The 16,307-nt window shown below is 41.0% G+C and overlaps 2 protein-coding genes and 1 non-coding gene across 4 annotated transcripts in view; 1 reads left to right on the forward strand and 2 right to left on the reverse strand.

The window, feature by feature from the left end:
• The window catches only part of LOC111872150 (acetylcholine receptor subunit alpha-like 1), a 586,882-nt gene that overhangs the window by 92,685 nt on the left and 477,890 nt on the right, over positions 1 to 16,307 (forward strand). The window lies entirely within an intron of this gene.
• The window catches only part of LOC111872147 (acetylcholine receptor subunit alpha-L1), a 114,926-nt gene that overhangs the window by 33,582 nt on the left and 65,037 nt on the right, over positions 1 to 16,307 (reverse strand). For both annotated transcript variants that reach the window (XM_023865738.2, XM_033754547.1), the window contains exon 3: positions 15,418 to 15,527. In XM_023865738.2, coding sequence (XP_023721506.1) covers positions 15,418 to 15,527 — 110 coding nt within the window. The remainder of the gene's footprint in view (positions 1 to 15,417; positions 15,528 to 16,307) is intronic.
• Positions 4,443 to 4,547, reverse strand: LOC111872151. The gene has a single exon (XR_002844176.1). It is a non-coding gene; the product is annotated as a U6 spliceosomal RNA (small nuclear RNA).

The raw sequence follows: 16,307 nt of genomic DNA on the forward strand, positions 1-16,307 counted from the left end.
ACAACCCAACGCAAGCGAATTCCTTGATGTCTGCCCTATTGCCAAGATGGATGGTAGGATGATGCGCAGTGGTCAACTGCACAAACCTGATCGGACACAACCAGTATTAACCTTGTGGGATTGTCGATGTTCTAAAAGACAACCACGTAAATCTGTAACAATCACATATATTAAATTGTATAAATTGAATTTACAGAATAGCTGCGAAGCTATGTGGAATGTCAAAAGTTGGCTGGCCCTGAAAAGAGCAGTTTGTTCCACCGTGAGTGCGCTGGTAGAATTTGCTCCTTTGTAGTACACCAAGTCTTTACGGCCGTTCAGCTGGTTTGTCCGGCCAGTAATGTGGTGCTGCATGCGCCTGTAGGAACAGCTGCCTGTGGCGCGATTGCTGGAGAGTTGCGGCAACTACATTAGCTGCCTGTTCGCAGAGCGAGGTTGCTGGAGACTTGCGGCAACTACGTTAGCTGCCTAGTGACAGAGCGCGGTTGCTGGAGAGTTGCGGCAGCTACGTTAGCTGTCTGGTAGCAGGGCGCGGTTGCTGGAGAGTTGCGGCAGCTGTCTTTGGCGCAGTTAAGAGCTGATGACTCTGATGACTGATCGTTCTGAACTGAATGTGATCACTGATGATTGCGAGCTTTGGGCTCCGCTTTTATACCATGCTTGCTGGGCAGAGCTTAAATTTGCAGTTGCGATTGTGAGCGCTGAATGGCTAGCGCACGTCATGATCTACAGGTGGGCTGGACATCGAGTGCTGTATAAATACGAGTGGTGGCAGCAACGTGCGACAGTGTGATATTGACTAGGAGTGAGTGCTGTCTGTTAGACCGGCGAAACCGCGTGTTAGTATGTGGGATGTTCCCACAACTTCATTCAATGTAACCTAACACAGCCCTAGATACATATAGGAGTAGTTTGTCTCAGTAGTGTCCTGCTGTGCAAGTGGGGTTTGAGTTAACTGTGCTTAACCTGATGTAACCAAATTCAATCCGACCTGGCTGTCTTAAACACACGGGAAAATATGCCGACTACATACGCAATATTCGGATGAGCTGTCAAAACTTTCCCTTACGTTTCTTAAGAAAACGCAAGATAACGTGTTGTAAGATTCTCTTTATCTGACGAAACTGACAGTTACATATTTCTGAAATTTTGACAATTTCTCAAACCACAGATGTTAAATATACTCGGATATCGTACACAGAATCGGAAAGTGACTGAGATACAGAAAATACTGTTTTCTCCCATGTAGTTCAGGGTAAATTAAATAAATTAAATTAAATTAAAATAAATTAAAGTGTCCGGAAATACTGCATATTTCATAAAAACGTATTCACCTTCAGGGAATTGGTCATCCTGAGACTGAAGACAGTTCGCCTTAGTTGGGATTTTATAATTAAAAAAGCATGGATTATGACGCAATTCTGAAGTAAGTACAAGTAAAAGTAAAACTATCCCTGTAACAGGCCGTGGAGACCCATAGGGTAGTGAGATGTTGAGGTTCCCATATTTTTCTGGACACTCGGCTCAAAGATGGCGGTAAGGTTGTCAGCCTTACGCACCGGCCGCGCTTCACTCCCCAGGAAAATTATTTAATTAATTCCTGGTACTCATTTCTGTTAGAGGCCGAGTAAACCCCAGGGCCATAGTGCGGCTGGAAGGATTAGGTAAATTGAAAAAAATCCAATGACCTCATCGGGATTGAAGGCGTATGGGGGAGTGGATGTATAGATCCATTTTTTCTTGACCTACGCAGTGATTGGAAGTGAGTGGTCAGCTTCACGCCCCGGTCGCGTTACACTCTGGAAAGAGCCCTCGGTACCTATTGTACCGGAGATTGGGTGGATCCCAGAATCGGTTTGGACGACTGGAAAAATGAAAATTCTTGACCTTGCTGGGACTCGAACTCCGATATACTCGTAACAATTTGAACTTCCAAAATGTGAATGAGGGTGACGACAAAGTTAATAACTTTTATGCATTATTTAAATGCCCTAGCACCGAAGTCGTTATCACTGGACTCAGTAGCCATTTGAATCTACGTCATCTCACGTTTAATGAAGCCAACGAGATAGCTAAGATCGAAACATGTCGGACAGAGGAGTCTGAAATACGACCTGTCGTTTTATAAAGCTTTTAGTTCTATCATTTCACGGAGATCGCCTGCAGGTGTGTGGTAATATGCTGATAATGTTGGAACATGTTGGTGGCTTAGATACTTCTATAAAGAAGAGAAGAACACAAGATGTTGCTTGAAAAATGACAAGCAAGAATACAACCTGTTGCTTTATGGCTTTATATTATTTCTTTTTCCCCCCATACATATTTTGAAACACTTTTCAATCGCAGTCCATTCTGTGACATGGTGAAGTGGTTGATGAATTTCCTTCCGTATTTTAACAGGCTCTGCTTCATTGTGCGTGTTCCAGATCAGAGTTAAAGTAGGAAATTGAACGTTTGCGCAAACTAACTTTAAGTAGACGACTCAAGCCACATGATTGCAAGTTTTCAGACCTTAAAATATTGTGGCGTGCTAGGAACCCGGAAGGTAAACTTCCATAGAAACGCAATAACAGTGGGTCGTTGCCTGGGAATACCTTAAGCAACAAACGCCTTTCTCCGGAGATGAAAAGACAACAAAAGTTTCGTCGCGTAACAGCGGGCGAGACCAAAGGCTCCTACATGATGCGCTCTATTCCGTTAGGTTATAAAAGCCCAGCTTCGAAGAAACCAGAGAGTTGTCGAATACCTCCACCGTGACCCTGCAAGTTGTAGGAGGCGACAAAAATGGAAGTCTCAAATCTGAGACAGTAAAATATAGTCGTCAGTCCCAAGGGACTCGGACCCGAGAAAGACTGCCCTGGCAAGGACCAGCAGCATATACAAAAGACAAATCCGTCTTCTTGTTAGAGAGGGCGCCCCACAAAAACAAGACCATAACATACAAAGAGGAATAAATATCTGATCATGAGCCCCAGATGGGGCTCGACACCAAGGCTTACTGACTTTGATTTTGACTTTGACCAGAGAGTTGAGTTCTAGAAGTTGCCCAGAACAGTTCACCTTGCATTTGACCTTAGAAGAGTAGTCAGTCTTCAGTTTGGCTTCGACTGTAGCAGAAGCAGAAGTTGTGATACTGAAATTACGAATAATGTTACTCGCTGCTGTAAAAGTGAGCGTCCAATAAAAATTCGCCAAATCCGAGACCTGCGTGAAGTCATTTGACGCGTTATATATGCAACATGCGACAATATAATACTCCGGAGCTGCTGAAACAAATTGCATAACAAAGAGCAGTGAAAAGATATTAAATTGTCCACATTTCGGTCATTAGAACTGATCATAGCGAACGTCTTATAGCGGAGTCCTGTAGAAGCCGGCAATAATCTTGCAGTTACATTCTCCACCGCTTACGGAACACGGAGGTTCATTCTGGCGTTCAGAAGAGCCAACCACTGGATCCTATGACGGGCTAGGTTAATATAGTCCACAGTCTCACGCTCTGTTTAGTCTAGATGCATTCCAATGTTACTGTTTCATCTACGGATAACTGAGGAGCTACTTAATTGGAAAGGTAGCGGATCCCATCTAGAAAACCGAAATTAACAACCGTGGGGATCCGTTGCGCTGAACACGTGACATCATCTATCCGCTGAAGTTAGAACTAACTTCGCCGACAAGCAGCGGTCGCTATAATTCTCTTGCGGACTAAAGCCACGGAATTTGTGTTTCATCTACGTTTAAGCCTACAAATACGAAGTGTCGAAAATTGAGACCTCTACAGAAAGTGATATTTCTGACGGCATTTGACTTATCTGAAATATAAAGTCGATAATTATTTGGGAATTTTCATTACACTTGAACGTCCTGTGAAGTTATGTAATATACCCTTGAACGAATGGCATTATCTGACAACCTAAAGACGGTGCCTAATCGCTGTTGGCATTAGAACTGACAATTCCAGGATTAAGTCTCTCATTAAGTCCCTTCCCTTCAGACATTCCAACTACATTTTTGTAAGCCTTTAACTGAACCAAACAAGCTCATCTCCGGGCCTCGTGAAGTTCGATTTCTTGGAGGAGTAATGTCTGTGTATGCTATTTGTATGTAATAAATATTGATATTATCTCCATATGCGTGGATGTAAAACAGACTAGCAATTTCAAAGAACATTATGAAGAAGGTTATTGCGTTCCGAAGTAGCATGCTGTTTTTTATTGCTAGTGGGGTGGGACTAAGTCCCTTGTACTGCGGCCACTTCTGGCCTATTGTACCAGCCCCAGATGATAGGTGAGGGTGATTGTGGAGCAATTGTTGGAATTAAGATTGGCATGGGGAAACCGAAGTACTCGGAGAAAACCTGCCCCAGCGCCACTTTGTCCACCACAAATTCCACTTAACCAGAACCGGGATCGAACCCGGGCCACCGCGGTGGGAAGCCAGCGACTAACCGCTTGAGCTATGGCAAGGATATGTGTCATCCTTGTGCAGAGACAATGTTAATCTTCTCTTTCCACTACCAATATTAGTATATGTACTGCCGAAGCGACAGTGACGTAGCATGCTGCTATTGTGCTAGTGAGTTTGCCTTCTGCCATAAACAGTTGAAACATTACCCATGTACATTCTCGAAGGTCCAAGACTGACAATCCAGAATATCACGAAGAAGACAACGGCTTTTAACCGTGAAAATTAGTGGGTATTATATAATTGGTAAAATAGTCCAATACTTGCTTGGAATTGTTACAAAATAGACATATTCGACTGGGAATTAGATTAAGAAGTTGGAACCAACGGAAGTGAGACATATTTAAAAGGATTCGTTCCAAAGCTGTGAAAAATATAACATTTAACATCAGAAGAACATAATTAAGGTTAGAATTATCAGATGTAGCTTACATTTCATACATTGAATTCATAATTTTTCATGTTCTTCTAAATGTAATAAGGGGGAAAAGGGCAAAGTTATCCCTGTCACAGGCCGTGGAGGACCATAGGTTTTTAAGACGTCGAGGCTCCCATATTTTCTAGACAGTCTGCTCATAGATGACGGTGAGGTTGTCAGCCTTATGCGCCAGCCAGTAGCCCTTTACCCCCAGAAAGATTCCTGGTACTCTTTTCTCTTGGAGGCTGAGTCAACCCCAGGCCATAGGACGGCTGAATGTATTAGGTCAATTGAAAAATCCAATGACCTCACTGGGAATCAAAACCACGACTTTCCAACTTTTAGCGTAGTGCCTCAATCAACTACGCTACCGCGTGCCCCCCTGATTAGTTTATTAAAATCAAATTAAAAAAGACTTTTCGGATAGTAATTATTTCACATTCGACATCTCCTTACTTTCTGACATGCACAAATGAACTGTGATCCTCTAAGAGTTCGATCTGGAGATTTGGTCTGGTTTACACATTTTCACCCTCCCACCCCCAAACCCGAAAGTTCAGTTCTGAGGTGCCATATGTGCGCCTTGTTAACACCTGAGCAGCAGGGCGAATTTCATTTTTGTTTCGTTTTTAAGAATTTATCCTTCGTACGTTGGTATCCGGTGAATATGGACATTCTAGTTCCAGAATAGGGCCCCGTCAGTTGGGCTCCCCCCCCCCAAAAAACTGGCGAATTATCTAGAAAACGGCTGTAATGATTCTGACAAAATTCCGATAATTTATAGAGACCATCATAGAAATAAAACTATTTGGTAGTGTTTTCGGGAAAATAATGGCAGACGAGTATATGGAATGTCTGCATCGATTTTTGTGAACCCGGAACTGTAATCATGATTATATATCTTTAAGGAAATCATCTTATTGTGTGTTGTTTATATATCGCCTGATGATGGCTCCATGAGCCGAAACGTCTAGCGACTCAGATATGCACAGTGGAAAGTGAGTGAGTTATTTGATGTTTGTTTTGTCAAGTTTGGCACTTAAAAGAGAAACTTACATATATAATTTAAATGTATAAAAATCCGACCAGTTAATGCCTAGTTGTAATCTAAAATAAAAAAAATCTGTATTTTGAGAAACATGCTGTGATGATTTGGTAGTTGAAAAGCAATTCAAGTGTGAAGCGCAGGATATTTCCAGTACTGCAAGCACATGAAACTTATCGAATGATCTGTATAAGTGAAATATAAATATTCCATCGCATAAAATAAAGAGGAGGGAAATGCTTTTAATAAAGTAAAAAGAAAAATTCACTCATATAAATACCGTTCAGTTACGCCATATTGGCACCTTGTGCTTAATCATCCATGTTAGATGGGTCCCTTGTTACCACGGCATGGCGCGTCCCCAGGTTGCGGATGTAGGAGACGCCCTCTATATATGGAGGGTAGCTGCGAAAATATTGAATAAGCAGTCACGGACAGCCGACAAATGGTGGTCCTCCAGCTTGGGGGTTGGGCATGAGACTAACAACTCCTCACCGTAAAAAATAAGCTTGTTATGAAAGGTCACAAGAGCCTCGGACCGGGACGGATTCTTTGGATAAACGACCGAAGTTATAATTGTGCCTTTTATTCTGTATGGGTATGAAACTTGGTCTCTGAAATTAAGGGAGGAACACAGACTGAGGGTGTTTGAGAACAGGGTGTTGAGCAGAATATTTGGACCGAAGAGATGAAGTGACGGGAGGTTGGAGAAAACTGCATAAAGAAGAACTTCATAATTTGCACTCTTCTCCAAGTATAATTAGAATGATCAGTCAAGGAAGATGAGATTGGCAGGGCATATAGCATGAATAGGGAGAAAAGGAATGCACATGGGATATTTGTAGGAAAGCCAGAATTAAAGACACCACTGGAAGACCAAGACGTAAACGGGTGAACAATATTAAAAGGAATCTTCGCGGGATAGAATGGGATATGGATTGGATTGATCTGGCTCAAGATAGGCACCAGTGGGGGCCGTTGTGAACACGGTAATGAACCTTGGTGTTTCATAGAATGCTGGGAAGTTCTTGAGTGGTTGCGAAATTGGCGACTTTTCCAGAAGGGCTCAGCTCATTAATGAGTGAGTGTGCTTAATTTTTCTGCTCTTGTGCGTTACGTCCTCTGGTCTGTTTCGTTGCGGAAGTATGTTTTTCATATTAATGTTTTTAGATATTTGACATAAATCGTTGGATGAGTGATCGAAGGCAGCGTCCTTGGACCACTGCTGTATGTCCTGTACACGTCAGATCTACCGACGGCACAAAATGTCCTAATAGGGGCATTCGCAGATGATACGGCCATCCTTACTAGCCACGCAGATCCTCAAACAGCCTCAACTGCTACACAAAACTACTTAAATACTCTCCAACAGTGGTTAACAAAATGGAAAGTGAAAGTGAACGAGAATAAATCTGCGCATATATCATTTACCCTCCGAAAAGAAGTATGCCCAGCAGTCACACTAAACACACACAGATACCGCAATATGCCCAGCAGTCACAATAAACACATACAGATACCGCAATATGCCCAGCAGTCACAATAACAACATNGAAATTCACGACTATCTACAGACAACAAACTTCTAATATATAAAACAATTATCAAACCAATCTGGACATATGGACTAGAATTATGGGGCTGCTCAACTAAATCAAATGTTGCAATCATACAAAGATCTCAATCCAAGATACTCCGTCAAATTGTTAATGCTCCCTGGTACGTAACAAATCATACACTACATACAGATCTACAGGTACCAACCGTGCAGGAAGCAATACGCAAGAAAGCCACCACACATCATAATTCCATAGAAAACCACCCCAATCAGCTCATGGAACAACTCCTGGAACCAGTAAGCAACAAAAGACTCAAAAACCTGTGGCCAAGTGAACTACCCTTAAGTTAATGTATAGATACTAATTATAGATTATACAGGTGATTTCGCTGGATATCAACCTGTTCACGCCACTAGTCATTAGTATATCTAATGAGTAACCAGCACTTTATCTTATAGAATTGTGTAATATTCTGATTGCTAAAATCTAAATAAATTAGAAAAAAAATGAGTGATCGGCTCATCTTTGTCTCTACTTATTCTGAACGGCATAAAGCAATAGACTTGTACTTCAATGCTCCGAGCGAGATTCGAACCTGGGACCCCAATTTTATAGCGACCCATTACTGTACCCTCCTTAAACACCGTAGGGTCTTTTGGAAATTAAGGAATAAATTTTGAATGGGGGTTTTATTTCTTTACAACAAAGTGGAGGAAATTTGTCGAGTGTCAGTTTCTGTAAATGAAAGTTAGCGGTTGTACACGGTCGGTACATCAGAATAATAAAAGCAGATCCTTCTTCCACACTTCACTGGCAGAGATCTTCCGTCATCGGGAAGTAGGGAGAGGAAGTTGGTCGGTCTTGACGGACAAAGTGCCAGAAAAACTTTTCAATATATTCTCTGAATTGGACAGGCTGCGACAGACGTAAGTCCTCTCTCTGTTCTTGCCAACAAACTTCAAATCAGAAGCCAGCATATTGACGTCTGTTTATACGGAAATATTCGTAGTTTGTATAATGAGCTTATGGGCTTTGAAATCTGAGGTTTCATCTAAAAGACTTATTCGAATTCAATACAAAGGGAAACTGTGGTATAAAGGAACACACCTCAATTTCTGTTGGCAGCAGTGTTACAAAATTTGTTCTATCTAAGGCTTCAAGAATTGTGTAACAGTTGTTACTTAATGTTTTCTGATCATGGTGTTTGACTTTTGCAGGTTACTAAGAGTGACATAACATTCACGCAACCCATTTCTAATACAATAGTATTGATTGGAAGTAATTACAATTTCAGTGTTCAAACAGTTCATTTATATCGAAAAGTCACAGTTATACAACTGCAGAAATCCCTGAAAGTCACCTCCTCACAAAACCGTGCTTTTATTCTTAGAAGTGATGTTAAATCATAAAGTGTAATTAATTTTCTAACCAGGTACATGATTACAGAAGGAAATCACAAAGTTGAGGCGCGCACACACACACACACACACACACACACACATATATATATATGTGTGTGTGTGTATATTCTAATTTTTATGTTTTTGGACAGATGACGAGAAGACAAAAGGCTCTGGACTGAAACTATAACATACTAGTATATAAAAATTAGAATATACAAAACCATAATTTTGCCTGTGGTTCTGTATGGGTGTGAAACTTTGTCTCTGACATTAAGAGAGGAACATGGATTGAGTGCGTTTGAAAACAGGGTGTTCAGGAGAATATTTGAACTGAAGATAGATGAAGTGATAGGAGGTTGGAGAAAACTGGATAATGAGGAGCTTCATAACGTGTACTCTTCTCCAAGTATAATTAGAATGATCAAGTCAAGGAGGATGCAGTGGGCAGGGCATGTAGCACGAATGGTGGAGACGAAGAATGCGTATAGGATATTGGTGGGAAAGCCAGAAGGAAAGAGACCACTGCGAAGACCAAGGCGTAGGTATGTGGACGATATTAAAAAGGATCTTAGAGAGATAGGATTGGATGGTATGGATTGGATTGATCTGGCTCAGGATAGGGACCAGAGGAGGTCTCTTGTGAACAGAGTAATGAACTTTCGGGTTCCATAAAATGCTGGAAAATTGTTGAGTAGCTGCAGATTTGACTTCTACTTAAGAAGGGCTCAACTCCATAAGTAAGCAGTATATTATGGAATGTAGACCCATTTCTAGGCAACGACAGCGAAATAAGCTGTTATACAATAGCCATTCTAAGTAATGGCTCTGTAAACAACAGCCGTTGCTAGATAATGGCTGCAACGGACACGCACCAGACAATGGAAGAACTGTTGGGCGGTGTTCTCTGCGCGATCCGCGCAAAGGCTGTGTAACGAGAGACAGCTGCCATTAGGTGAGTCTTGAGATCGCAGTTACAGGAGTAGGAGGTTGGTATGAGATGGTCGCCAGCCTGCGAGGACGTGAGATCGAGAGCAAGGGAACGTCCACTGGTGAAGACACAGCAGACTGAGAACACTAAAGTGTTTGCTGTAGTGAACTGCAGAGCGTGTGAATTAGCGATAGTGCTATAGTTACTTGTAGTTACGTTCTGTAAGTGTTCAGTAAATCCAATCACCAATTAAAATTTCATATATAGTTACACTGGTACAGCTGGCAATATATGTGTATGTGTTTTACGGTAACAGCGATTGAGAATAGTGAAAAGTAAACACCGATTATCTACAATTCTCTGCTGGTTGCTTTGTGTAAACATCTATTATTATTTTTATAACCTTTATTCCATTTTACCACGACATATAATGCGACATAATTTGTGATTGATTATGTGTCTGCTAGTCGTTTTCACGCCTTTTCTGTAGAAATGTGTTGTTGTCGCGTACTTACATAGAGGATAGTTGTGTTTTCGCAACTGTATCATCCGAAAGATGAAGATGTAAGTTAGTTTACTGTTGTAACGGAGGAGGGATATGAAGGTAGGATAGACATAAACAGAAAGGAACATAGGCGGCAAAAATGAATGAACTAAAGAAATGATTCCCCGTTGAATCTGAACGGACTTTTTCCACTAGTGATTATGATTGTTCGGTTTGAAATGGCGCACAGAAATCACTTATTTGAGGGGCTACGATATAAGTTATACTGTATAGCTGGTCTTTCGCTTGAGTTTCAGCCGAAGAATATGAAGCAGCTCTGGTAATTACTGTTTTACAAGGGCCGCACCATAGCTCAAGCCGTTAGTCGCTAGCTTCCCACCGCGGCGGCCCGGGTTCGGTCCCGGGTCTGGTCAAGTGGGATTTGTGGTGGAGAAAGTGGCGCTGGGGCAGGTTTTCTCCGAGTACTTCGGTTTCCCCTGCCAATCTTCATTCCACCAATTGCTCCACAATCACCCTCACCTATCATCTGGCGCTGGTACAATAGGCCAGAAATGGCCGCAGTACAAGGGACTTTGTCCCACCCAACTAGCAATAAAAAATACTGCTTTACGTTTTCTGCAATTGTTACGAGAATCTGCACAAAGCTTCTCCTGTAAGGTTTTGTGTTATAGCTGATTCTAATTTTCCACTTTCCGCAACTTCGCTATGTATCCTTTTATATATTTATGCCGGTAATTTGCTCTATAATAGTACCTCTATGCAAGCAAATAAATTCACTTATTACTCACAGACAGAAGTAGATTTCGCTTTATTTTATATTCTGAAGAACTGAACTGTTTTAGACGAGTCTCTGATACGTAATGTGCCACAATACAAGGCGAAATATGATTAATGCTGTCTTTTATAATGCCTCCAGGTTTGCATGTTTATTTGTAATATAAATAAATCGGATACGGATTGAAACGGCTATGGTTTCTATTTCAGTCTGAATAATACATCCTCGGATTATTTCCTTTTATTTTAAGTTTATTTATAGATCTAATTTATGTCATTCCTTAAGTTTTTGACACTAAGGACATTATACCTGATTTGCCGAACCGGGTGAGCTTTCTTTTTTTACGTTTGTGTGATTCAGTATATGTCTCTACGCCCAACACTTTACGTTAATCCTGGTTCGAGAGAGTGTCATTACAATGTACGGAGACTAAAGTGAACGAAAGGTTTATTCTGTTATTGGGCACCTTGGTGTACGAGTAATACAGTTTCTGCCTATCCCATAAACGTAAGCTGTTTTTAAACTAGAGAGAAACGGGAAATTGTTTTTTTTTTTAGAGAAACGTGTTGGAGGAGAGAAGATCTCAGAATTGCCTGTGGGCTGCAAAAAGAACCTCTGCCTTCCTCCCCAATATATTTTCTTGCAAAGTTACCTTAAGACAGGATAAGGAAAAAGGTTTTGTTTCGGAATCGATTACAATGTCGTGACGTAGGAAATTGGATAGGTGGATGACTCAGAGGGAGGGATTTGTAAGGAGTGATTCAGGGTGACGGATGAGTCAACTTACTGGCCTCGGCACCAGATATCAGCACAAGTTGAGGTCATGTTTCGCGAAGTTCTGCAGCAAGAAAGAGAGCACGGTATACATTACGGACGGCAAGGAAGGAAGAAAGAAACAAAATTGAATAGGGACCGCCATATAACGTAGACGTTACTACGGATGTTTTATCCTCCTAGATTTCACTAGAAACAGGTTCTAGCAGATGGAGCCTGAATGCAGACAGAGGTAATGACGTGGAACCAGATCCTAAGTCACAAAATGACAAAAGAATAAAATGGGGTTTAGAAACAGGCTGTGCCAGAAGATATGGAGATAAACTTGGGCTTACGGGTTCAGACAAGTATAAAGTAATTAATGGCTCCACGTCCAAAGCCATGAGCCGTTAATAAGTTGCGACGCATGGGCCGGGAATGTCAGATTTGCGTAACACTTGAATGCATGTTAACAATAGGAATAGATTCAACTTTAGAAATTTTGACAGAACCCAGTTTGCCACCTGGTTTTTGTCGGTTTCTTGCTTATCTCAATGTTCTCTCCACAATATTGGGGCAGGAAATTCCTCTTGGACTTCTACCGGAATACACAGCGTTGCCTTCCAGAAAATAGCACACTTTTTAGTTCTACCTCTGTGAAAACCGCATATTCGACATACCAAACATGAAATGTGGAATACTGGGAAGTATGGAAAATCCTTTATCCCAAAAATAATTTATGAATTTCGAACCAAAGTTCCTTTATCCACTAATTAAATTAGAACGGTTGCTTTTGTGAAACTTAATTGACTTTCTCTTTTTTTACTCAGAAAAGAAACTTCAATTTCAAGATAATATTTGAAGATTCCCCTTAAAAACAATAAAATTTTTTGTGAAGTTATTTTTTACCACCAGCTGACAGTTTGAGTTCTCTCTTCTGCTCACCTTGCGTCAGGTTGTATGATTCTGATTGATGAAGGGAGCTGGGGAGAGTGAAAAATAATTACAAAGTTAATTAACTCATTTTTAATTGAATTCCACGAGGGAGAAACGTCAAAATCCCTAATTGGTACCCGGAAAGTTATTCTACATATCTGTTATCTGCACCTAGGGACTTTATATAAAATTACAAGAAACTTTCTCCATTACTGTGAACTCGCCTAACGAAGGATTTTAGCGTGAGTGGATTTCGTCTACAGGCAGTATGAATCCAAAAAGCTCTTGTTAAGCTGAACCATAATGTCCACTAGGTTATCTGGAGCGGTGCCGCTTCCAGTCTCAGTATATGATGACTAAGTTTTATGTTGCACTTGTGAATCCCCGTGAGGAAATTCTAGGATATTGCAATAAAACAGATAATTGAGTCTTCATTACTTTTAATTTCACCGCGCACAGCGTCGCCTAATCTCGTTGACATCAAATTATTTATACAGTTGATACAGCATTTTTAAATAACTTAGGAAGGAACGCTCCAAACAGACACTCAGCTTCACTTACAGAGAAAGTAAATAGAATAGGAACAGAAATAGGAAGGGGAATTTTACCACGAAACACATACAAATCATTATTTCTTACTGAAAATCGTCATAACACAACAATCAATAATAGGTGTAAGTAGCTCTAGGAGATACGTTGCTACATGTTTCGGCCTTCGACAGGCCTTCATTAGGCAAATACATTATACTTTTTGTTATTGAATTGCATGTCAAATATAGGATACAGTGCTGAACTTCCAAGTGTATACAATGGTATAAAATGATATAAGTGAATATAAAATATTCTAACGTGTTTCGTTACAGAATAGGCCGTAGAGATGGTTAATTGGTTTATTTAACAATCTACAAATAACGGCTACAATTAATTATCACACAGTTGCGGGGTTTCACACTTTATAACCCTAATCGCATTAATCTGTTAACACTGTTGCGGGGTTTCACGACTTATAACCCTATGCGCAAATCAGTTCACTCTGTCTTCAGTAGTCTACACGTTTACAGTAGGGGAGCTATGTATCACTGTATCACACGCTCCCAATTACACAATCACACACTCGTCCGGTTCTTCTTTCCGCGACGGCTGCTATACTCCAACTGTAGTCCGCTGACTGGAGAACTGTTGATAACACGCTCTCGTAAGCTTGCTCGGAACTATCTTCGGCGATGGCCACGTTATAACTCGGCGGCTGTACAACTGAAGTCGCCGACTGCNGCGCTGACTCACCGCCGCGTCACTGCTGGTGTGGGGGGGGCTCGGCTTTGCGCAACATGTCACAATATAAATTACAATAAAAGTTAAGGTCTTAAAATAACCAGTTACATAGTCAAAAGTACAGTTAAAAGTTGTATATCTGATGGTATTTGGAAGTTGGCAGTTGTAATCGTAATTTATGTACTGTTTATATGGACATATTATATACACAATGGCTGATGGCTACAAATTAATTCATCATTCAACAGATCTACGAGAATTGTCGTTCATTCAGTATCTAGCACAGTGACACTAAAGATTTCTTTGTTGCATGTGGCACACTGATCCTTCCATCACGATTTTACAAATTGTTGTTATCGGCCAGCTTCACGCTGTGGTCAACATTACTTTCGGAATATATCTGTCTGCACAAATTTCGTACGAGACACAGCGCTTCCCACAACCAGTTTGGATGTGAGGGTGGGAGAATGTATTCCTGCCCCTCTCGGAAATATGTTGAAAATGAGTTAACAGCTGGACTGATCGATGTTTAGATGGCTAAATTTACGTAAAATAAAAGATACATTCCAATGGAAACAGAACAGAGTTTTAACATTATTACTACTAAAGTCAGTAAATGGAAACATTATCCACCTCCCATCCGTACAGATATCTAGCTGAGATTCATTTTAATCTTATCTTCCCAATATTATTTTTCTATTTCCTTCGGGTAGACGTTTACAAAGTTCTGCATGCATTGTTTGTGTGCTTATCCTAGCGTATTCCTACATTTTTGTAGCTCCACATGACATTGAAATTGCCACTCACCGCCATCTGGTGTCAAGATTAAGACTTCTTGGAGCTATATATTCAATTCTCAGGCTTCCTATCGTGGCCTTTCATTAAGCATAGGGACAATTTTATCTTCAAATTTTTTTTATTGCTAGTGGGGTGGGACTAAGTCCCTTGTACTGCGGCCACTTCTGGCCTATTGTACCAGCCCCAGATGATAGGTGAGGGTGATTGTGGAGCAATTGATGGAATGAAGATTAGCAGGGGAAACCGAAGTACTCGGAGGAAACCTGCCCTAGCGCCATTTTTTCCACCACAAATCCCACTTAACCAGACCCGGGATCGAACCCGGGCCGCCGCTGTCGAGAGCCAGGGACTAAGTGCTTGAGCTATGGCGCGGCCTACCTTTAAACTTACATAACATATTTGGCCCGACTATAAGCTATCTGGGTAAAAAGTGAAGACATGAAGAACGTTGGCATCTGATAGAATGCAGCTGACATTACCATGCATGTTAGAAGTAAATGGAGCGAGACAAAACTTAACCACGAAAGGAATGAAACATGGAAGGAAGTAAGTCATACTCACTTGTTATAGAGCACGATATCTGGCAGCCAGATATGCTCAGATGGGACGTAGAGTTCTGTAACGCCGCCATACTCCTGCGGGTCCCACCGGAACTTGTGGTCTTGCCACTCCTGCACAGACACACACACACAGTACATGCATCAGTTCATTCACTGGATTTCACTGTTGCAGGGCGAGAGCTTGGTTTTTTCGAACATCGATTCGATTTTGGTCCACTTACTGAGTGAATATTTGCCCAACGATTTTCTGTGTGGCCAGCTGATGATTATTTTAACTCTATTTTCCGTCGTGAACGTTGAACATATGCAGAAGATAAAATAAAGAAATCTTGGGGCAGTAACTTGCGATGTGGCTGGTGCCAGCCCAGGTCGTGTTAAAACTTCGGGTTCTTTTATTACAGCATTATTTCATAGACTTAAACCGAAAGTTATAGTGCAATTGGTAGCACTGCTGCTTTGTATCTGGCAAGTCCGGCTTCAAATCTTGGCTGGATACTCTGAGTCATGAGCTTAATAATTTTTCTGAGTATATGCAAACAAATTCCTGGATAAGTAGTTACTACAGGATTCTGACGATGGTGTATAACACTGAGATATTGGGTTTTCGGACTTTATCCATCGTCCTGGTTTTTAAGATAACTAAGAAAAACACGACGTTTCGGAAACTGGATCTTTTTCTGTCCTCAGGTGAGAGAAAACACATATTCTGTTTGACGTGATATATGTTTTTATTGATTTCTATTAGGTTCTAAATTAGATAGACATGATTTACTCCACTGTTGACGCTAGTTAGACACTATTAGTTTTTGTTACTAGTTCTTCTTTTCTATTCCATGCCTTGGGGTCATGGACCTGGTTATGAGTTTTGGTTACGTGACATAAATTTCTACG

The sequence above is a fragment of the Cryptotermes secundus genome, unplaced genomic scaffold, assembly GCF_002891405.2.
Source record: "Cryptotermes secundus unplaced genomic scaffold, Csec_1.0 scaffold534, whole genome shotgun sequence".
NCBI classification, from domain to species: Eukaryota; Metazoa; Arthropoda; class Insecta; order Blattodea; family Kalotermitidae; genus Cryptotermes; species Cryptotermes secundus.